This window comes from Engystomops pustulosus, chromosome 9 (assembly GCF_040894005.1).
Source record: "Engystomops pustulosus chromosome 9, aEngPut4.maternal, whole genome shotgun sequence".
In the NCBI taxonomy this organism is placed as follows: Eukaryota; Metazoa; Chordata; class Amphibia; order Anura; family Leptodactylidae; genus Engystomops; species Engystomops pustulosus.
Genome location: NC_092419.1, coordinates 50,460,172 through 50,483,028, shown reverse-complemented (window position 1 = coordinate 50,483,028; position 22,857 = coordinate 50,460,172). Strand labels below are relative to the sequence as shown.

Here is a 22,857-nt window from a genome sequence, read left to right as displayed (position 1 = left end):
CCAGTAGTTGTAGGGAGCTGTGTGATCATTTAGGACGATGGTATGGTCGGCTACGTACTCCCTCACCATCTTTCTGTAAAGATCAGCCCTACTCTGCCGAGACTGGGGACAGGTGACAGTGTCTTGCTGGGGTGACATAAAGCTGGCAAAAGCCTTGTAAAGCGTACCCTTGCCAGTGCTGGACAAGCTGCCTGCTCGCCTACTCTCCCTCGCTACTTGTCCCGCAGAACTACGCACTCTGCCGCTAGCGCTGTCAGAAGGGAAATACTGTTTCAGCTTGTGCACCAGGGCCTGCTGGTATTCATGCATTCTCACACTCCTTTCCTCTGCAGGGATGAGAGTGGGAAGATTTTGCTTGTACCGTGGGTCCAGGAGAGTGAACACCCAGTAATCGGTGCTGGAATAAATTCTTTGAACGCGAGGGTCACGGGATAGGCAGCCTAGCATGAAATCTGCCATATGCGCCAGAGTACCAACGCGTAAGAATTCACTCCCCTCACTGGCCTGACTGTCCATTTCCTCCTCCTCCAACTCCTCCAACTCCTCTTCTTCTGCCCATACACGCTGAACAGTGAAGGACTCAACAATGGTCCCCTCTTGTGTCTCGCCAACATTCTCCTCCTCTTCCTCCTCATCCTCCTCCACCTCCACCTCCTCCGATATGCGCTGAGAAACAGACCTGAGGGTGCTTTGGCTATCAACAAGGGAATATTCTTCCCCTGTCTCTTGTGACGAGCGCAAAGCTTCCGACTTCATGCTGACCAGAGAGTTTTTCAACAGGCCAAGCAGCGGGATGGTGAGGCTGATGATGGCGGCATCGCCACTGACCATCTGTGTTGACTCCTCAAAGTTACTCAGCACCTGACAGATATCAGACATCCACGTCCACTCCTCATTGTAGACTTGAGGAAGCTGACTGACCTGACTACCAGTTCTGGTGGAAGTTGACATCTGGCAGTCTACAATCGCTCTGCGCTGCTGGTAAACTCTGGATAACATGGTCAGTGTTGAATTCCACCTCGTGGGCACGTCGCACAACAGTCGGTGAGCGGGCAGTTGGAGGCGGCGCTGCGCTGCCCTGAGAGTGGCAGCATTTGGGCTGGACTTCCTGAAATGCGCACAGATGCGGCGCACCTTCGTGAGCAAATCAGACAGATTGGGGTATGTCTTGAGGAAACGCTGAACTATCAGATTTAACACATGGGCCAGGCATGGCACATGTGTCAGTCTGCCGAGTTGCAGAGCCGCCACCAGGTTACGGCCGTTGTCACACACAACCATTCCCGGCTTGAGGTTCAGCGGTGCCAGCCACAGATCAGTCTGCGCCGTGATGCCCTGTAATAGCTCTTGGGCGGTGTGCCTTTTGTCGCCTAGGCTCAGCAGTTTGAGCACCGCCTGCTGTCGCTTAGCGACGGCACTGCTGCTGTGCCTAGAGCTACCGACTGATGGCGCCGTGCCCACGGATGGTAGTTCGGAGGAGGAGGTGGAGGAGGGGTGGGAGGAGGAGGAGGCATAGTAGGCCTGAAACACCTGGACCGAGGTAGGCCCCGCAATCCTCGGCGTCGGCAGTATATGAGCAGCCCCAGGGTCAGACTCGGTCCCAGCCTCCACCAAGTTAACCCAATGTGCCGTCAGCGATATATAGTGGCCCTGCCCGGCAGCACTCGTCCACGTGTCCGTGGTCAGGTGGACCTTGTCAGAAACGGCGTTGGTCAGGGCACGGATGATGTTGTCTGACACGTGCTGGTGCAGGGCTGGGACGGCACATCGGGAAAAGTAGTGGCGGCTGGGGACCGAATACCGAGGGGCGGCCGCCGCCATGAGGTTGCGAAAGGCCTCGGTCTCTACTAGCCTATAGGGCAGCATCTCCAGGCTAAGCAATCTGGAGATGTGCACATTAAGGGCTTGGGCGTGCGGGTGGGTTGCACTATATTTGCGTTTCCGCTCCAGCGTCTGGGGTATGGAGAGCTGAACGCTGGTGGATGCTGTGGAGGATCGTGGAGGCGACGATGGGGTTTTTGTGGCAGGGTCCTGGGCAGGGGGCTGACTAGCAGCTGACACAGGGGAAGGAGCAGTGGTGTGCACGGCCGGAGGTGAACGGGCTTGTTGCCACTGAGTGGGGTGTTTAGCATTCATATGCCTGCGCATACTGGTGGTAGTTAAGCTAGTAGTGGTGGAACCCCTGCTGAGCCTGGTTTGGCAAATGTTGCACACCACAGTCCGTCGGTCATCCGGTGTTTCCTTAAAGAACCTCCAGACTTCTGAAGATCTAGCCCTCGCCGCAAGAGCCCTCGCCACGGGAGCTTCACTAGTTGACACATTTGGCGCTGATGCACCAGCTCTGGCCCTGCCTCTCCGTCTGGCCCCACCACTGCCTCTTCCAACCTGTTCTGGTCGAGGACTCTCCTCCGTCTCAGAAGCACTGTGTTCACCCGGCCTCTCAACCCAGCTTGGGTCTGTCACCTCATCATCCTCCGAGCCCTCAGTCTGCTCCCCCCTCGGACTTCCTGCCCTGACAACAACTTCCCCACTGTCTGACAACCGTGTCTCCTCATCGTCGGACACCTCTTTACACACTTCCACTACGTCAAGAAGGTCATCATCACCCACAGACTGTGACTGGTGGAAAACCTGGGCATCGGAAAATTGCTCAGCAGCAACCGGACAAGTGGTTTGTGACTGTGGGAAGGGTCCAGAAAACAGTTCCTCAGAGTATGCAGGTTCAAATGCCAAATTTTCCTGGGAGGGGGCAGACTGGGGGGGAGGAGGCTGAGGTGCAGGAGCTGGAGGAGGGGCGATTTCGGTGACATGGGTGGACTGCGTGGAAGACTGACTGGTGGTGGACAAATTGCTCGAAGCATTGTCAGCAATCCACGACATCACCTGTTCGCACTGTTCTGGCCTCAACAGTGCTCTACCACGAGTCCCAGTAACTTCAGACATGAACCTAGGGAGTGTAGCTCTGCGGCGTTCCCCTGCTCCCTCATCAGCAGGTGGTGTCTCACCCCGCCCAGGACCACGGCCTCTGACCCCTGCAGTAGTTGGACGCCCACGTCCCCGCCCTCGTCCTCTACCCCTAGCCCTCGGGTTAAACATTTTTAAAATGAGAGTTATAACTTTTTTTTTTTTTTAACTTTTTTTGGTTTTTTTTTGTGTTTTTTGTTTTTTTTTGAGTTTTTAAAACCAAACAATGCTATCCTATTGCTATGGCTATTTTCTAGCCAAGTATCAAAGCACACTACTATGCCAGATGAGATGACACTGAGTTAGTGCCTAATTGAAATCCAACCCCTACTAAATTTTCCCACTTCGGTCTTTGCTATGGATATGTGCGTCACTAAGCGCAGAACACAGCAGTCGCAAGTCTCACTACAAATTGCTCAGAATTGGCTAGTACATGCACTGCAGAAAGTACAGCCACCAGCAGATCAACCAGAAATCAAATATATAGAACGCTACTGTAGGCGTAAGTAAGCTCTTTGTATTCTCCTATGGCTATTTTCTAGCCAAGTATCAAAGCACACTACTATGCCAGATGAGATGACACTGAGTTAGTGCCTAATTGAAATCCAACCCCTACTAAATTTTCCCACTTCGGTCTTTGCTATGGATATGTGCGTCACTAAGCGCAGAACACAGCGGTCGCAAGTCTCACTACAAATTGCTCAGAATTGGCTAGTACATGCACTGCAGAAAGTACAGCCACCAGCAGATCAACCAGAAATCAAATATATAGAACGCTACTGTAGACGTAAGTAAGCTCTTTGTATTCTCCTATGGCTATTTTCTAGCCAAGTATCAAAGCACACTACTATGCCAGATGAGATGACACTGAGTTAGTGCCTAATTGAAATCCAACCCCTACTAAATTTTCCCACTTCGGTCTTTGCTATGGATATGTGCGTCACTAAGCGCAGAACACAGCAGTCGCAAGTCTCACTACAAATTGCTCAGAATTGGCTAGTACATGCACTGCAGAAAGTACAGCCACCAGCAGATCAACCAGAAATCAAATATATAGAACGCTACTGTAGGCGTAAGTAAGCTCTTTGTATTCTCCTATGGCTATTTTCTAGCCAAGTATCAAAGCACACTACTATGCCAGATGAGATGACACTGAGTTAGTGCCTAATTGAAATCCAACCCCTACTAAATTTTCCCACTTCGGTCTTTGCTATGGATATGTGCGTCACTAAGCGCAGAACACAGCAGTCGCAAGTCTCACTACAAATTGCTCAGAATTGGCTAGTACATGCACTGCAGAAAGTACAGCCACCAGCAGATCAACCAGAAATCAAATATATAGAACGCTACTGTAGGCGTAAGTAAGCTCTTTGTATTCTCCTATGGCTATTTTCTAGCCAAGTATCAAAGCACACTACTATGCCAGATGAGATGACACTGAGTTAGTGCCTAATTGAAATCCAACCCCTACTAAATTTTCCCACTTCGGTCTTTGCTATGGATATGTGCGTCACTAAGCGCAGAACACAGCAGTCGCAAGTCTCACTACAAATTGCTCAGAATTGGCTAGTACATGCACTGCAGAAAGTACAGCCACCAGCAGATCAACCAGAAATCAAATATATAGAACGCTACTGTAGGCGTAAGTAAGCTCTTTGTATTCTCCTATGGCTATTTTCTAGCCAAGTATCAAAGCACACTACTATGCCAGATGAGATGACACTGAGTTAGTGCCTAATTGAAATCCAACCCCTACTAAATTTTCCCACTTCGGTCTTTGCTATGGATATGTGTGCCACTAAGAGCTAAACACAACGGTAGCAAGTCCCCCTGCTAATTCCTCACAAAATGGTACTAGATGCAAATTAAAATAAAAAAAGTAGAACGTTATTGTAGCCCTAAGAAGGGCTGTTGGGTTCTTTGAGAATCACTCCTGCCTAACAGTAAGCTAATAGAACAGCCTAACGCTTTCCCTGACCAGCAGCAGCTCTCTCCCTAGCGGCATCCAGACACAGAATGATCCGAGCAGCGCGGGCAGCGGCTAGTCTATCCCAGGGTCACCTGATCTGGCCAGCCAACCACTGCTATCGACGTGTAAGGGTACCACGTCATGCTGGGTGGAGTGCAGAGTCTCCTGGCTTGTGATTGGCTCTGTTTCTGGCCGCCAAAAAGCAAAACGGCGGGAGCTGCCATTTTCTCGAGCGGGCGAAGTATTCGTCCGAGCAACGAGCAGTTTCGAGTACCCTAATGCTCGACCGAGCATCAAGCTCGGACGAGCATGTTCGCTCATCTCTAATAAGGACATAATATTGAGATGAGATATTTCTCATTTATTTAATATGATATAATATGCATGTTTCTAGGTGCTATAAAATGGAAGGTAGGGGCATCTGAAATGACACTTCTGCAGCATCCTGTAAACTTGACTCATCTCTGCCCATGATTCTTCTCTGCTCAAGTTCACATGACTTTGAATTTGAATAGATAAAAGCATGAGATTTCACAAAAAATGTGTCTCTTTACCATACCTCACATGATCATTCTAGTAGTTTAATGGAGTAAAATCTGGCGACAAGTTCCCTTTAAAGGAAACCTACCACCAGGGATCTACCTAGTAAGGTAGATCCGGTGGCAGGTTCCTCTAATGTAGAATACTAATAAATTAATTCAACTTAAAAGTGTATTAAAGCTCTGGGGCACAAACAAATTACATTAGAGGAACCTGCCCCCAGATCTGCCTTAATAGGTAAATCTGTGGTGGTAGGTTTCCTTTAATAAGAGAGAACCCAATTGTATCACCAATGGTCAATTTGTACCTATTTAAAATATGTAATTCTATAGAAATTGAGCTTCAGGATAATAAACTGTTTGATCTCATACTGTATAGTGATTTACAGAGAAAAGGAGTTCACATGGCAGAATATTTCAGGATGTTCTGAAACAGTTCCTTCCATCTATAATGTAGCAATGTTTCTATCAATATTTATTGGTTGCTGTTATATTTAGGGCAGCTCTTCATTACAAAATAATTAGGAAATCTTTTTTCCATACAGGAAATAACCAAACGCTATAGCACATTGAATCCTTCCTAGGCGGAGATGAGATCTTTTTAGAACGGTTCCTGTTTTGGTCTCCATTGATTTTGACCCCAAGGCTTTACAGCAGAGTACATGTCTAGTGTCGGGTGGCAGGGCTCATCTATATTGATAAAGATCACAGTTTGACGGAAAGCTTAATTATAGAATATTGTTTAGCTGGAAGAGTAAACAACTCTGATTACTTCTGTCATTACAAAGGGTTGTAAATCTATGTACCCTGAATGCTCCAGGGACTGATTGGCAGAGTCATCCAAGAATAGGAAAAGTTTATATTCTTCTGTAGTGGTTACCGCATAGCTCCTTTACCACATCTTCCTCCAGTAAAACATCAGGGGGAAATTCTGCCACAAACTGAATTAAGAGATGCCCACTTTTTATATAACATAGGGAGATATTTTATTAAGTTGATATCAGTTTAAGTTGATGTTATTATGGCAAAATTTTCACATCTGTCTATTTGCTACTAATTCTGCTGCTTTTTTTGTAGCAAACTCCATTTTACTTCAAACATAATAATAATTCTCTTCAAACAATATACAGACGGTCCCCTACTTAAGGACACCTGACTTACAGACAACCCCTAGTTAAAGACGGACCCCTCTGCCCACTGTGACTTCTGTTGAAGGTCTCTGAATGCTTTTTTATAGTCCCATGCTACAATAATCAGCTGTAAAGTAACTGTAATGAAGCTTTATTGATAATCCTTGGTCCCATTACAGCAAAAATTTTGAAAATCCAATTGTCACTGGGACAAAAGAAAAATTCCTCGGACTTTCCCAGCATTCCCTTCTTTGACAGGCATGTCTAAGGAAGGGGGCATACCCCCAAAACATCACATGATGCATCTTCCATCTACTGTACGTGGAGTATCTTTGCCACCTTGTGTCAGTACGTGTACTTTAATTTGGCTATAACGCTACACAAATGACCCAGCCACAAGGGTCTATGTATAGCTAAGGCTAAATGTATACTACTGTTCCTTCCTTCCGTTAAAAAAAGTGAAGAATGGAGGTTAAACGTATCAGTTAAAAATCCCATCGACATCAATGCAAATTTTATGTAATGCCTTATGGTCCGTTTTCCATGGATCCATTATTAATGTTTTTTTCAGACTGAGGAAAAGTACTGCAGCCTCTGTCATCGTTTGCTTCCAAAAACCGCATGGATAACAGATCCCTGCCTAAACAGAACATATCGGATGAATCACTTTACATGGGATTTTTAAGTCTCTGTTAAACCTCTACTCTTTGCTTTTTTTAACAGAGGTAAGGAACGGTAGTGTAAAATGAGCCTAGTTCTTTATATTTGAACATATCTTTATATTTGTTATGAAGAGTGAAAAGTACATATATAAAACTTTTGAAAAAAGCTAATGGATTCCAGTACTACTGTGCTTTACATACTAGAAACTCTCTAGACAACATTTAAAGGAAACCTACCATGTGAAATAGTAGGTGTAAGCTGCAAATACCGAGCACCAGCTTCGGCGCCCCATGCGCGCGTCCGTCACCGGCTCTCCGGCACTTCCTATGTAGGCGCGCTCACTGCTGTGCGCTTGGTGCACCGAAGCTGCTTCAAATATAAAGATTGAAAAATGTTTAAACCGCAATACAGCGGTTTATGACAATGAAAATAAGCTCCGGCACCAGCTCACCTTGAGCTGGTGCTCGGTATTTGCAGCTTATTTCACGTGGTAGGTTTCCTTTAAGAAATAATTGTAAAAATATTGCACTGCCAAGCCTACTGTTTCTATAGACTGTGTAACCCTCTGTATGGTCAGATTTCTCTCCACTCAAAGTAAACATAGAAGCTTTCTATAGAATGACAGCAAGCAGAGATCTAGAAAACCAGGAGGAATTGATACAGAAAGTATATAGGAAAGTTGTATAACTTTTTATAATACAAACAATGGGAACATCCCTTTAGTCATGCTGATTGCAACATTTGACACAATTGTTAAAAAACCTCCCTCGCTGTTTCCAAATAATAACAGGATTGTTTGATGATAAGAATTACTCTTGGGGGATATGTTCATACTTGGAGGACAAGCTGCATATTTCCATCTGGATTTGCCTTTCTTGAACACGGTCATCATTTATGAACTGATCAATATGGAAGCTACTTGAATAGCCTTATATAGCAGCACTTATCTCTTTATAATCATCCGTTTCTCTGTATAATCATACACATATATATACAGTTCTGTGTATTATAGTGCAGTTTTGATGCTGCTGAGTAGTAGTACTGGCTGAAGAGGAATACTAAGCATTTCTGCAGTTAATACTATGCTTCTGATTGTGCAAGTAGGAATAAATATCCTTCATTGGTTTTCATGAAATTAAAGCTGATGTATGCTAATGCTCCATGCCCCATTTTCCAGTGTTTGATATGCTGGAGACCTATAAATTGTGTCTCATGAATAGATCAATGGCTGTTTTTAGATTGGTGCTGAAAAGCATTTTTTAGCAGAACAAACGCTGGTGTATTATTATTTCCTTACAGAACCAGTCATGGCACATTAAGTCAGAGGTTATTTCTGCCAGTTCAGTTATGCAGCAATTCCAGATGAAACAAAATTGCGGCCCTTACTTGACCTTGGATCTTGTGGTCTGAGAAGCTTTTCTCTTGCTTATTCCTCTCTTTCCAATCTCCTATTGTTTATCTTAACAATTTAGCTGGACGGCTTTAGCTTCTTCTCTCATTACTTGTCGGGGATCTTAATGCTTGGAGCCGCTGGATGTGAGCAGTGAGCTCATTGCAGGAGATTGGTTTTGAACATCTGGCAGGGGAAAAGCATGTGCATGAATATTTAGTTCATAGGGGCCCTAACACACCAGTGCCTGCAATGTGATAACACGCATATAGCACTGCACACTCTGAAACCCTTTATTAGTAATGCTTACTAGTCGTAGTCCGGTCCCTTGTGGGATTTTGAGGAAGAATAAAGGATAATGAAGTAGTATAAATAAAATATTACAAAACAAGACTGTTGTATGTGGCATTATGTGGTTGATCTTAATAGACATAATACTTCTCACAGCATCAATACATCTCAGAGCTCTTCAGCTCCTCGTTCTTGGACTGCAATCCACCCATTCTGTTCTTTTTATTATTTTTCATTATATAACACATACAAATCAGCAACTATGCAAAGTGGAGTCATATTTTTAATGCAAAAGACATGTCCACAACTCATTACCATAAACATCCCACCACAGCCTTCCCATAGCGCCATAGCCCCATCCACTCTGTAGCCTGTTGCCATTCCGCCATTTACACTTTTTCATCTTTTCTGTACAGTTGTCTCATTTTTTCCTGTGTAAAAATTCCTCTGGTACACTGTATTTTCTTCCATTTTTAATATCCTATTCCTAACTATTTCATATATATAAAACTCTTTCACGTTTGCCTAATCTGCATCATTGTTGGAACGTGTTCAACGTATTCACTTGCTCATTTATACTTCTTGTTTAGTCGGTATTTACATGTACCAACTCCTCTCTATACTTGAACATACCATTTTGTGCAGATGCAGAACAGAAAAAGACCTGGTCCGAAAGAGGTTAAAATTGGCAATTAAACAATATTACTCTCTGAGTAAAAATGTACAGTAGCTTGGTTCCTAGGCCTTCTCTCCGGCTGCTATGGTGCTGGGGCAATGTAAGTAACCAGCTGAATGGCCCTTGCCTTGAACTTTTTATCATTATGACCTGTTAACCTGTGGGTTTCTGTGCATTCTGTGCATTTCATTCTGTGCTCCCCTGAACCACTTCCTACTTCCTTACCTCTTCCACTTTTTCTACAACACGACTGTAGAAAAGTTCAGTCTGTATCCACAACACAGTGTACATAGGAGCTATCTACACAACTGCAAAATTTGTCTTTTCCCATATTATCTGCAAAGTTGCTTCAATTTTAATTCTGATACCCAAGTGTAAAGATTTCCCAGACTACTTTATTCAGAAACACAGAAATATGTGTTTTTCAAGAAGACACTGTGTACTGTATTGGATCTAAATCGGGGCCGTGTAATCCTTTACGCTGTTCAATGTCACTATTCAATCTTTTGCCTCCTCCATAAGCGTTCAGTGTATGAGTATTTGATAGATTTACTTGCTCTACTCCTCTTGCCTTCTCTCATGCAAAACCAAACTACTTTTTCATCTTCTTCAGTTGAGCATTCATGTGGGTGATTGGTTCTGCCTTACTTAGCTAATCCCGAAGCTACATCCTGACTTCTGAAAAGGCCAAGGTGTGCTGAAAAACATGTGCTGAATCCCTAAAAGTATATGAATCACTAATGAAACAATTACTAGATAACATGGTGCAAAGAGAGCTAAAATAAGAGGTAAATTTTAACCTACGCTTCCCCAAATGTTTTCGTTGCCCAGAACCTACACGATTTTCAATAAATAGTTCTTTATTTTTTTTTGTCATGCACTCAGCCAACAAAAGTGGACATTCTACTGTGTTAGCTAGATGAGGTGCTAAGGTGTCTAAGACCATCTACTTTGGGTCCACAATATCTAAGTATCCTCCAGTATCCACCTCAGTGGGGTAACATTCTTTGGGTACTCCGGTTTGCACCCAAACTTCAAAAACATACTGGTAGGTTAATAAGATTGTGAGCCCCATGGGGACAGGGACTGATTTGGCAAGCTCTGTGAAGCGCTGCGTAATCTGTGAGTGCTATATAAATAAAGGAATTAGGAGGAAAAACAACACTGTAGCTCAAGGTAAAAGATTATAAAAATTCCTTTTCTTATTTCATTGGGTTTGTGTCACAATGCATTACATTACATATAGAATCGCAGGAAAACAGAAATGGAAAGCATGCCTGGTACACCAATCACCTGTAGTTAATGCAATTTCTCCAGAGTATGGAGACACCCCACGTTACTTTTTGTAGCGGCATACAGCGAGACGCAGAAGGAAAGGAGGGGCATGCATTAGCCAGTTTTGCCTTATAGAATTTAGTGGTTTAATATTAGTTTTTTCCATTTATGTTGTTATGTAAGTGCTTCTTATTTGCGGGTTGACATGCATTTTTCATTGGTACTATTTTTGGGTGGCTATGCCCTATTGATGAAAATGTATTACCGTATATACTCGTGTATAAGCCGAGTTTTTCAGCACAAAAAATGTGCTGAAAAACGTCCCCTCGGCTTATACACGAGTCACAAGTTAAGTGTATCTTAAAAAATACTTAAAAAATAAATAAACTTATATACTCACCCTCCGTTGGCCCCGATCTGCAGCGCTGCTCCCCCGATGTCCGCGTGGGTCCTCTTCTGGCTTCCGGGGCCGTCTTCTGTCTCCTGTACATCACGCTGGGTGCCAGCATTGCTCTGGCGGCGCCCAGCGCGATGTACAGAAGACGGGCGCGGAAGCCAGAAGAGGACCCGCGCGGACATTGGGGGAGCAGCGCTGCAGATCGGGGCCACCGGAAGGTGAGTATGTAAGTTTATTTATTTTTAAAGTATTTTTTAAGATACACTTAGCTTGCCTCTAAGGTCCCTTACAGGTATTTACTATTAACAGCACTAGGGTCTTGGCTTAGACCTCAAGGTTGCTATAAGTGGTTCAGTGTTTTTATATTGTATAATTGTGTGTCTTATGTTAGTTTTGTTGATCAATAAAGTTTTGTACTTTTGTATGTTACCTTAGGGCCGTTAATTGCATCTCTTGCTCTGTGTCATTTATGGTTCTTATTGATGTATGGCCATTTTATAATAGCTGTGCCAGCTTCATTCCAGCATTTTAAATATGGTTGGTTCCCATTGTTGTGGCATCATGCCAGTAAGTACAGAACATTAACTTTTAGCTGTTGAGTGGTTGCCACAGTCACCTTTTCAACAACACAGACCAGGAGATCCTCTGCTGCTGCAGGTAACCTGGCAAAAATAAGGTCTGAAAAAGAAACATATAAAAAACTGCTGTCTCCTTTTATATCTAGACATAAAGAATATTAGCTATGCATCAGAAGTCCCGCGATATGAACTTCTCTTAGATAGTATCACAAGAAAGCGTTTTGCTCTGCAGAAGGTTCAGTATTCATTTTGCTTCTTTTCAGAGCTGGGTGTGTGTAAGGCTCAAACAGTCAGCTTTGGGGACAGCATCGAGGCACTCCATTGTAACTCACTTACTCTAATCAGTGCTGGATAGACTTGTAGTTCTACATTCTCCATTGTACTTTTGCTGTGTTTTCTGATCCTTGCTTGGACCCTTGATGATTCTGTTTGCCTTAGAATTTGATACCTCACCATCATCTTGTTATTTTAATAAGATTAGCCTAACCAAGATTTTGTCTGTCCGTCATCCAGTGTGAGCAAGTAGGCAGGGGCCGAGGTTGTGGGAAGCAAAGTGCTTGCACCTCTTCCCTATCTTGACACTATGAGAGATTTAAAAAAAACTATGGTATTTTTAAATGGATACTGTATTACTGAGGTGCTCTCCATTACTAAGGTGCTCTCCGCAGTAGATTAAATGTAACATATCGAATTGTACACAAGATGTTGTATAAAAAGAAGTGCTTATTAACATAATAGGTTTTCCATAAGCAACTGTTCTGACATTGACTTTAGTCCCTGAAACTCTGAGCAAAGAGAAGATAGATATTTGATAGGGGGTCTCGGAGTTAAGGAAAGATCACCAATATCTATGACCCAGAAAATCCCCTTTGAGGGAACCTGTCAGAAGAATTGACCTAATTAACCATGACCAGTATGTTGTCAAGGAGCTTAATACCTTGCAGATCATGTTTCTTTCATGGCCCAATGTTGTGGAATTTTCCATAAAATCAAATTTGAAGTGAGATGTGAAATGACTTCATTAAGTCTCGGAGGGAGAGAGTTTACCGATGAAGTCAAGCTCTCCCAACCTCAAAATGCCCCCTCTGCTGAACATCATGTACCAGACTTCAGAGAACCAATTATGGATGTCCGCAGGAACTGTTAATTACAGTGAATTGGGAGGAGAGCTTGACTTCATAGCTTTCAGTGCAACTCTGTACAACCAATTTACATCTCACTTCATAGTAAATTTTCTGAATAATGCCTTCTTGCTGAGCCATTAAAGGAATTATGATCAGGAAGGTGTGTAGCTGCTTCACAACAAACTGATAGTTGCTTGTTAGGTCAAGTTCCGCTGACAGGTTCTTTTTAAGTGTAATCACAAAGTGTCAAAATCACAAAAGTGACAACTGGTAAAATGTAAAAGCTTCGGCCATGCAGGGTGAGTAGGCTCAGTTTCAGGGAAATCAGGCAGTTCAAATACAAAGCATGCACGTTGTAATGTGTTATTTTATTTTAGAAAAGTGAAAGGCTAATTCTATGTTTTACATCTGGTGAAATAGGTTATTATGTGTAATGCGCACTAAAGAGCTTTTAAGATTATTACAGAAGGAGATGTCATGCATTGTTCCACTTTTCATTTCTTCCGTAAATGGCACAGCAGTACATAATACCACTCATTGGATTTAAAGTGTTGACCTCTGAACCTCATTTTACAGTCATATCTGCATAAAATCCACACAAATCCTAAAGCAACTTTGTAAATACAGTATTGCATATACTGTAGTGTTATCCTAAGTAACATCATGTCTCTCCCCTAAGGCTGTAAGCAGAATTTTGCTCAGCTCACATCAGTACCCCTGCTGGTTCTGGGTCTTTGAAGAGCAAGTCTGCGGAAGTGTTATTTTAAAGTAGCTTATTTTAAAGAACAACTCTGCTTCTGGCGTCTCCCCTGAACACAGTGAGATATGACAGGTAGCTTGTGTAGGCTCAAACCCTATCTGACACCCTCTGTTAATTTCACACCCTTCTGACTACTCCACCCGGAGACCTCAGATCGTGATTCCTGTCTCGAAGGTTGTCTTGTTTTGGTATTGATCGTACTACTGCCCAGTATTCCCACCTGATAGGAGTTACACATAAAACTTCCATAGCCTGCAGTTCCATGTTCCATTGAGACTGCACAAACTATTTCAAATGCCTCACCAACATCTTGGAGCATTAGCCAGCATCCTCTCAACACTTCTTCTCTACTGACTTCTACATTCTTCAATTTTCAGACCTACCAACGCCGTGGTGCTGTTAGTCAATCTCTAGGCATGTAGAAGAGTGGAGGTTATTCTGCTAATGGAGAACTTAACTGCTGTTCTTTATAAGACTCGGGACACTGTGAATACTCATTTAAGCAACCAAGAGATCGCTCACACTTATAAGGACAAATTAAATTGAACTGGGTGGGTCATGGCCATGACAAACTGCCTCATCCCATTAAAACCTGAGTTTTAATCTCACACCTTTCCTGACCTCCACACTCTCCCCGTTTCTTTTAAGTTTTTTTGTGACATGTTATAGATCAGGGGTCCCCAAACTTTTTACATAGGGGGCCGCTCACTGTCCCCCTCAGACCGTTGGAGGGCCGGACTAAAGTCTAAAAATAAATAGCGGTACATGTGAACTCATCCATAATACACTGGAACCCCCTTCAATTAATTATTTAATATACCGGTTCTGCACCCCCTTGTGAACTATTTTATATATTGGCCCAATTAATTAATTAATATACTGGGACCTCTCTCCATTAATTATTAAATATGCCTCCCCCCCCATTAATTACTAAACTGCCCCTCATAATTAATTATTTCCTATACCCGCACCATTAATTATTTCCTATGCTGCCCCTCATAATTAATTATTCCTATACTGCCCCTCATAATTAATTATTTCCTATGCTGCCCCTCATAATTAATTATTCCTATACTGCCCCTCATAATTAATTATTTCCTATGCTGCCCCTCATAATTAATTATTTCCTATGCTGCCCCTCATAATTAATTATTTCCTATGCTGCCCCTCATAATTAATTATTTACTAATCTGCCCCTTATAATTAATTATTTCCTATGCTGCCCCTTATAATTATTTCCTATTCTACCCCTTATAATTAATTATTTCCTATTCTACCCCTTATAATTAATTATTTCTTATGCTACCCCTTATAATTAATTATTTCCTATGCTACCCCTTATAATTAATTATTTCCTATTCTACCCCTCATAATTATTTCCTATTCTTCCCCTTATAATTAATTATTTCCTATTCTGCCCCTCATAATTAATTATTTCCTAAGCTGCCCCTCATAATTAATTATTTCCTATGCTGGCCCTTATAATTAATCATTTCCTATGCTGTCCCTCATAATTAATTATTTCCTATGCTGCCCCTTATAATTAATTATTTCCTATGCTGCCCCTTATAATTAATTATTTCCTATTCTAACCCTCATAACTAACTATACTAGCCCCCAGTCGCCACAATCTTTTTACTGCCCTTTAATAAAAAAATAAAACCCTGTACTCACCTAAGTCTTCTATCTTCTTGCCGCGTCCGGGCAGGAAGGGGTGCGCGGCCTTGAGATGACGTCATTGCGCGGCCGCGCAGCCTAGTTCATGGAGCGATGTGCGCCTGGGTTGTATTCCGGCCACATCGTTCCAGTAATAGTGCTCGAGCAGCCGTTTCCGGCCGCACCGGGCACTATACAGTGACGGGCAGGAGCTTCCTGTCCGGACGGAGGCTCCTGCCCGACTGTTGCAGGCCGCGAGGGCACGGCGCTGACGCGCCAAGTGTCGGGGGCCGGATCGAAACGGTCCGCGGGCCGCAGTTTGGGGAACCCTGTTATAGATGATTTGGATTAACACATCATGTATGTTGCATTTTACTAGTTTTCTTGTGTGGATATTGGGGCACATTTACTTACCCGGTCCTGTCGCGATCCCCGATCCGGACGGTCCAATGAAGATGAAGTCCGGCGCGATTCACCAACATCGTGTGCCCGATATCCTGCATTTGTCGCTTCCCTGCTGAGGTCTGCCGGAGTTCCCCTTCTTCTTCCCGGTGTATGTGAGTGCATGTCTTGCGACACAATTTGCAATAATAAATCCCGCGTTTTGTCCGAATCTGTCAGACCGTCCAACGGCTTGCTCCCCGATTTGTGTCGCGTGAAAGCCGGCGGGGATGCACCAAAATCCGATCGTGTGCGCCAAAAAACCCCTGTTAAATGCGGCGCAACACGGAAATCGTCAGGAAACCTGATGAAAATGCGGTCTGTGGACCCTTAGTAAATGAGCCCCATTGTGTTTATTGCCTTTTTTTACCATACAAATGCTCATGTGTAGTTTTTTTTTCCAATCTGTTGTATTTAATTCATAAATTTGTCAATATCTCCAGTTTGCCATTCCATATCTATAAAAGGGAGAGATGGTGCGTTGAATCCAGACACATATCTCTGGATATGAGTCAGACCTCCCCACCAATTCCATGTCCTCAAGGAAGTTGTCTGACACTATTTATAAATTAGTCATTGCCACTTTCATAAATCACCATAATTCCTCATTGTATTGACAGCGGTGCAGTAACCCAGAAGAGACGTCTTTTAGATCCACAGTTGTCGGAAAGCGCAGCATGGACAGCGTAGTGATATACTCATCACCATATATACTTTATTATTCATATTCGTACTATCATTGTAAGTAGAATTTGACATATTGACATCAGTATAGGCAGAGAAGGTCTGTTATTAGTATTTTAATGTCCCAGTGTTAATGAAATAAGGTTAAATAACCTTGAGTCACATATAACATGTCCCCGATATGTGCAAATCCATGACCTTTGCGATGGGTGAGAATGCCGTAGCATGCAAAGAGAAAATCATATGTATTAATATTTATGAAGTCAGAGCTTGTGGATGTGATGGCGGAGAATTATCTTACAATTACAAATCATTATACTACTACGGGTCATTGAAAGATCAGTGTGTTTGTAATGAGGACAAAGTGGGCAAAGACTGAATTCTTATTACTGAGCGGCTACATCCACTGTATTTAGTACTGATGTATTATAGGACATTTTCTAAATGTTTACTTTCGTAATAATAAGGTGCAAGCAAATATTAACAATGAATTCAAAATTATTGGAAAATGCTGGTTTAATAGATTTTGTTGGAAGGTCTGTACAGCTCCTGGTGTATATCTCGTATATCTTCATTGACGTGCACTAAGATGCCATTCACGTATCACTGGATTTTTCCATTGACATACCAGTGAATAATATTTCTTAATTAGCACATTGTCATACATGGAAATTACACAGAGATATGTGGATAATTAGTCCTCCATTAGTCACAGATTACTTCTGTAGGAACTCCCTGAATTCCTTCCTTCCAGCTACACATAGAGGGATGGAGGACATCAGTGAAGGACTGTGGACTGGCTGTACGTTAGGAAACTGTAGGTGGCAGGATATAAGACCTCTTTTAACATCATATATCATTTCTGGATTAGGGTGTCTCAGGATTTGATCTGGAATTTGCATCAGTATTTGATTGAACGATGTGCATCTGTTACATGTTTTGGACCATTCCTTATTTTGGTTTAAAAATACTGGTGAAAAATCCTGACAAAATCTTGACCCTGCACAGATACCCAAAGATTTTGAGAAGGCTTCGTACCTTGTTTAAAATAAAAACCTTTGTTTCTGTGTCAGAAAACCAAAGCTGCACTGCTGTGGTTCCAGATGTGCTTCCGGATTTTCCCTATTCAGTGGCCACCCACCATTGTATCAATAGGGGACACGTATAAAAACGCACGTGTTAGTGCATTGTTAACACATGTGTTAACATCACATTCACCTTGCATTATGTAAACGAAATGTTAACAGTAATGTAATTAGGCACCTTTCCACAGCTGTTGTAATGCATTTAAAAACACAACCAAAATGTGTGTGACCTCACCCTTAGGAGTAACCAATAAATTAAAAGAAAAATGTAAATGCAAAACTGTATAATTTTATAAAAACAGGTTAATGTGCAAAATGTTAAACATTTTAAGCATGTGAAATAATGTAAATTTACATGCTAAAACAGGGGCCATGATTTGCGCTTTATAAGTCGCAAAAAGGTGATACATAAGTGGTTGCAAAAATGAGACAATTTAACTAGCAGAAATAAAGATACATGTCCCCCCATGTGTCTGTTGCAGCAATTGTGAAAGATTGTGCACATTAATCTATTTATCTGCTTGCAAAAAAATCTCACATCTATTCCTCCCAATAACCTGAAATAATTAAAAAGGCAAATTCTCAGCATTTTGTTGAAATATTTAATAAAGTTCTATTTTTTTAATACATATCTATGAAAAAGGGGCATGGCATAAATGTCTGATTTTCATTACTCTGACCTACACTTTTCTCCAGAGAAGTGGTTTTACTGACCTTAATGCAGTCAGGTGAGGTGCAGGTCACATCTATTTCAGGATTTCCATTATACACCTCTTTTAAAACACGTGTACAGGAAACAAAAAACAAAAGGCAGGATGGTCTTTCATTTACCGTCTGTTCCCATAGACCCTCCACTTATGTGTTTGATTGTAGCAGGAAAAAATGCAGGCTGCTACATTATTTTCCACTATTAATAATGGAATCCTTACCAGAACCTAAGTAATGCAGGTGTGAACTGGGGAGATTGCTGGGCCCAATACATATTACAATGAGTATATGTAGAAGAGTGTATCTGGCCGGCACAGTCCCAATACTATCATTGACAGCTTGACACACAGCTTAGGATGATGTGCTAGGGCAAATGCGATCACAGTAGTGCTCAGTCAGTGTGTGAAAGGGAGTACAATGCAATAGCAGAAAAAGATGACGGCACTCACAGGCTCCAAAGATAGGAATGGCGTCCTTTATTGAAGAATAAACATGCAGGGAGGTAAACAAGCAAACTTCGGCAACGGGGCCGTTTTGCGCGCTGCGGCGATCAAACAACCCCGTTGCCAAAGTTTGCTTGTTTACCTCCCTGCATGTTTATTCTTTAATAAAGGACGCCATTCCTATCTTTGGAACCGGCGAGTGCCGCCATCTTTTTCTGCTATTACATATTACAATGAACCTTAATAAATCTTTGGCCTCACTTTTTTTATGCTGTGGACATCTGAATCTCTTTGGCTGCGTTTTTGCTCTATTATATGTAATTACGGTACGTGCACGTCTTAGCATCCAAAAAAGCTGAATAACGTGCATTACTCCCCATGGAACTACAGTAAAACAGGATTTTTCCTTTGTGCCGTGATGAAAAGCCTACTTCACAGTCTCTTAAGTCTCTTATTTACATCCTGTTACTAGCAAAACAGTCACAGGAGGCAACAAAAACACATAAAAGAAATGTGCGTAACTATTTTGGTCTAAGGTTTTTTTTCTGCATACAAATATCTATCCACTGACAAACACTAAAATAATATGAGGCCTTTTATGATGAAGACTACATATTTCGACCCTCTTTGCTGTAGCTTTGTCTGATTTTATAGATCGGTATATTCAGATTTTTTCAGTTTTGTTCTCATGAAATCCAACTGAAGGAGAATCATGGAAAGCTTCACAAGACTTTGTGGAACAGATTTATTAAAAGTAAGATAGAAGTCTTAAACAGCTCCTTATTTATCCAAGTTTCTGATGCGAATGATAAATCTGATGTAGTTTTGAAGACTATGTAGTTGTACCCTTGTAGATCAGTTAGGATTACCAAAATTATTTCTATTTGCCATGTGCCAAAATAACAAGAGGGAGAATTTTTAAGGAATTTTTATTACTTTCTGCAGAATCAAAAATGTATATACAATAAGATAATTATGCCTTTAAACTATTTGGCACAACCCATTTGATGATGTCCTATCTTTGGAAGCTTCTGATTAATGGCACACCTATGGATGTATTTTTAGGCACACCTGAAACACACTGGCCAACACTGCCTGTGGAGTGCGCAGGGTGCACCAGATTCATGAATTGCGGAGCATGCTCTTCATGAATATGGCACACCCTGCACTTTGTCAGAGCGACTGAATGCATCAACTTTTTTTGGTGCACCTTCAACATAGAGTAAGCAAACACAATTCTGCCGGACTCTGCATGATAAATGTGGCACACAGTCCGACTCTGCACCGGAACGTTCCTTTATGTGCAGAATATTGGGGCAGATTTACTTACCCGGTCCATTCGCGATCCAGTGGCGCGTTCTCTGCGGTGGATTCGGGTCCGGCCGGGATTCACTAAGGCAGTTCCTCTGACGTCCACCAGGTGTCGCTGCTGCGCTGAAGACCATCGGAATGCACTGAAGTTCGCCGTCTTATCGTGGGTGAAGGTAAGCACTTGTCGAGCGACACTTTTTTTTAAAATGCGGCGGTTTTTCCAAATCCGTCTGTTTTTTTTTTTACTGCCACGACCCCACCCCCGATTTCCGACGCGTGCATGCCGGTGCCGATGCGTCACAATCTGATCGCGTGCGCCAAAATCCCGGAGCAATTCAGGGAAAACACGTCGGGAAAACGTGAATCGGGCCCTTAGTAAATGACCCCCATTGTGCTGCGTTTGCACGTTCTTTCTAGTGCAAAGTCTGACATCATACCAATAACAAGCATTTTGAAGATGCTGGCTGAAGCTGGTAAAAGTGTGTCATTATCCAGAGTGAAATGAGTACTGAATGGTCATGGGCTGAAAGGCCATTCTGCCAGGAAGAAGCCATAAAAAATAAACATATAAAATCCAGATTAATATTTACAAATGCATGGCCCTATTCATGGGATTGAGCCTAACTTGCTGATCAGTGGTTGTCTCAGTGCTGAGACCCCCACAGATCATGAAAACGAGTGGTCTGATGGAGTCCCACGTACCTTCATCGGACCCTTCATCGGACCCTTCATCTATCCATCAGAGAAATGGAGCAGACGGCCGTGCATGACTGTTCTGCTCCATTAAGCTGTATGGAGCGGACGGAAATTGCCATGCTCTGCACTCCTCGTTTTGTGATCTGTGGGGGCCTCATCACAGAGACCCTAACAGTGTGCCTAACTAAAATTGAACAGTTTGGCTGATCATTTTTACATTTGTAGGAAAAGGGAGATGTTTGCAAGTCTGAGACACCATCCAGACTGTGAAACACAGGAGTGGCAGCATCATGTTATTTATACACCCAAATTACATCTAACTTCAAAGTGATCTGGAAACAGTTACTCCGCTTGACAACATACTAGTAGTGGTTTGTTAGGTCATTCTCTATTGACAGCTTCCCTTTAAGGATTTTTCCTCTCTGAGGAAGAAAGGGACCAAATTCATACTGACATTTGTGAGAAACTTCTGGAAGGATATCCAAAACATTTGACCCAAGTCATACAGTTTAAGGACAATGGAACCAAATATGTAAACTTTTAACTTGGTAATCCTAATGAATCTAAAATGTAAAAGGTTAATTCTGCTTTCATGTTAGAGAAAAACATGCATATGTGTCATTTCATATAGTGTATATAAGTGATGTCTATCCAGTGAGTTATCCATGTAGGGGTCGGGAAGCAGGAGTTGCTGAGTTTATTTGCCTTCCTCTGGATCAACATTCCAAAACTTATAGTTTGGACTTGATGGACCTGTCTTTTTCCAGCCTTTTCTAGTGTAAAACAAAGAAACTATGAGGTTTGATAATGATGAAAAGTTTATTTTCTGGTGTAACGCTATCCTGTCTACCTGACTTGGAAGTTAGTATCTTATATACCGTATGTGTAATCTAGAACCTTTTCAAAGATTTTGACATTTTCAGACTGACATCTAACTTAATCCCTGATCTGTGCTATTTTTCTTTTCTCGTAGGTTGTAATCCTTGGCAAACACACACGAGGCTACCACTATATGCTTGCAAACCTGGTAAGAGCTTGTATTATTACATACACCCCAGCTCTGCAGTGCTTGTGTATTGACAATGTCTGAATTAATCATGTACAGAAAAGAACTGGTGAAGGGCTCCTTCCCTAGTGCTGAGAAATGATCTGGCAAACACAAGACAGAATGTGAAATATTACACTTCACCTTATTCTTTCAATATTGCATTATGCTCCACTATTGAAATCTGTCGGCTTCCGCTGTACCGTATCTGCGCAATCTTTTGAATAGCAATAAAACAGGGAATTGGCCAATTTATCCTCTATTTGCTGACATAATTCGGACAAATGGAACATTTTGTCTGTTCTTTTTCTTAAAAATGCCTTAGTTGCGGAAGTGTAGCTGAGAAGTATATTTTTTTTTCCCTTGCGGATCTTTAATACAGAGATCCTTTACCTGTAAGCTGATGTTTCCCCTGTATGACATGTCACAGAGCTGTCACTTGCCATTTTAGTATTTTGGCAGATCCTCGTCACACTGTTCTCTATAGAACAGTCTGGAATTGTGTCAAAACATGTGCATCGCTGGGAATGATAATAACCACATATTGAGCAGTGCTGTTACTGTCTTATAGGGATCTGTACATAGATTGTCAGATTGAATTTGTCCATCTGAGAACTGGACCATATTGTGAACAATAAAGCAGAATATATTTTGAACAAAATAATTTGTTATACTGCATACAAAAAAAATCATAGGAATATATAACTTTAAGCTATCACTGTGATCACTGCATGATGTATCCCAGGGAGGCGATCCTTTAGTTGTAAATGATTCACAGGGGTGGTTTAAGACCACCTTGGGCTCTCGGCTGTATACAAATTGTGAGCCTCCCAGATGTGTAGTATTAAACGGTTTGACATTTGCTAAATACTTTTGGTTCCAGGACCAAAAATAGAGTGGGTGCCCCAAATGTTGTGGTCATTTGAAATACCATCAAAGGTTTCAAAAGGGCTCTTGTATACATGTGCCAAGAGCTGGTGTGCATGTATATTTTCCTGTCGGAGCTCCCTCTCTTTATTATCTCTATAAGGC

At 42.3% G+C, this 22,857-nt stretch overlaps 1 protein-coding gene across 4 annotated transcripts in view; it reads left to right on the top strand.

The window, feature by feature from the left end:
• Positions 1–22,857, top strand: part of GRIA3 (glutamate ionotropic receptor AMPA type subunit 3) — a 231,320-nt gene that overhangs the window by 117,769 nt on the left and 90,694 nt on the right. For all 4 annotated transcript variants that reach the window (XR_011849648.1, XR_011849649.1, XM_072123433.1 and 1 more), the window contains exon 5: positions 21,754–21,807. Coding sequence is in view for 2 of the 4 variants with exons in the window: in XM_072123433.1 (XP_071979534.1) it covers positions 21,754–21,807 (54 nt within the window). In the remaining 2 variants the exon portion in view is untranslated. The remainder of the gene's footprint in view (positions 1–21,753; positions 21,808–22,857) is intronic.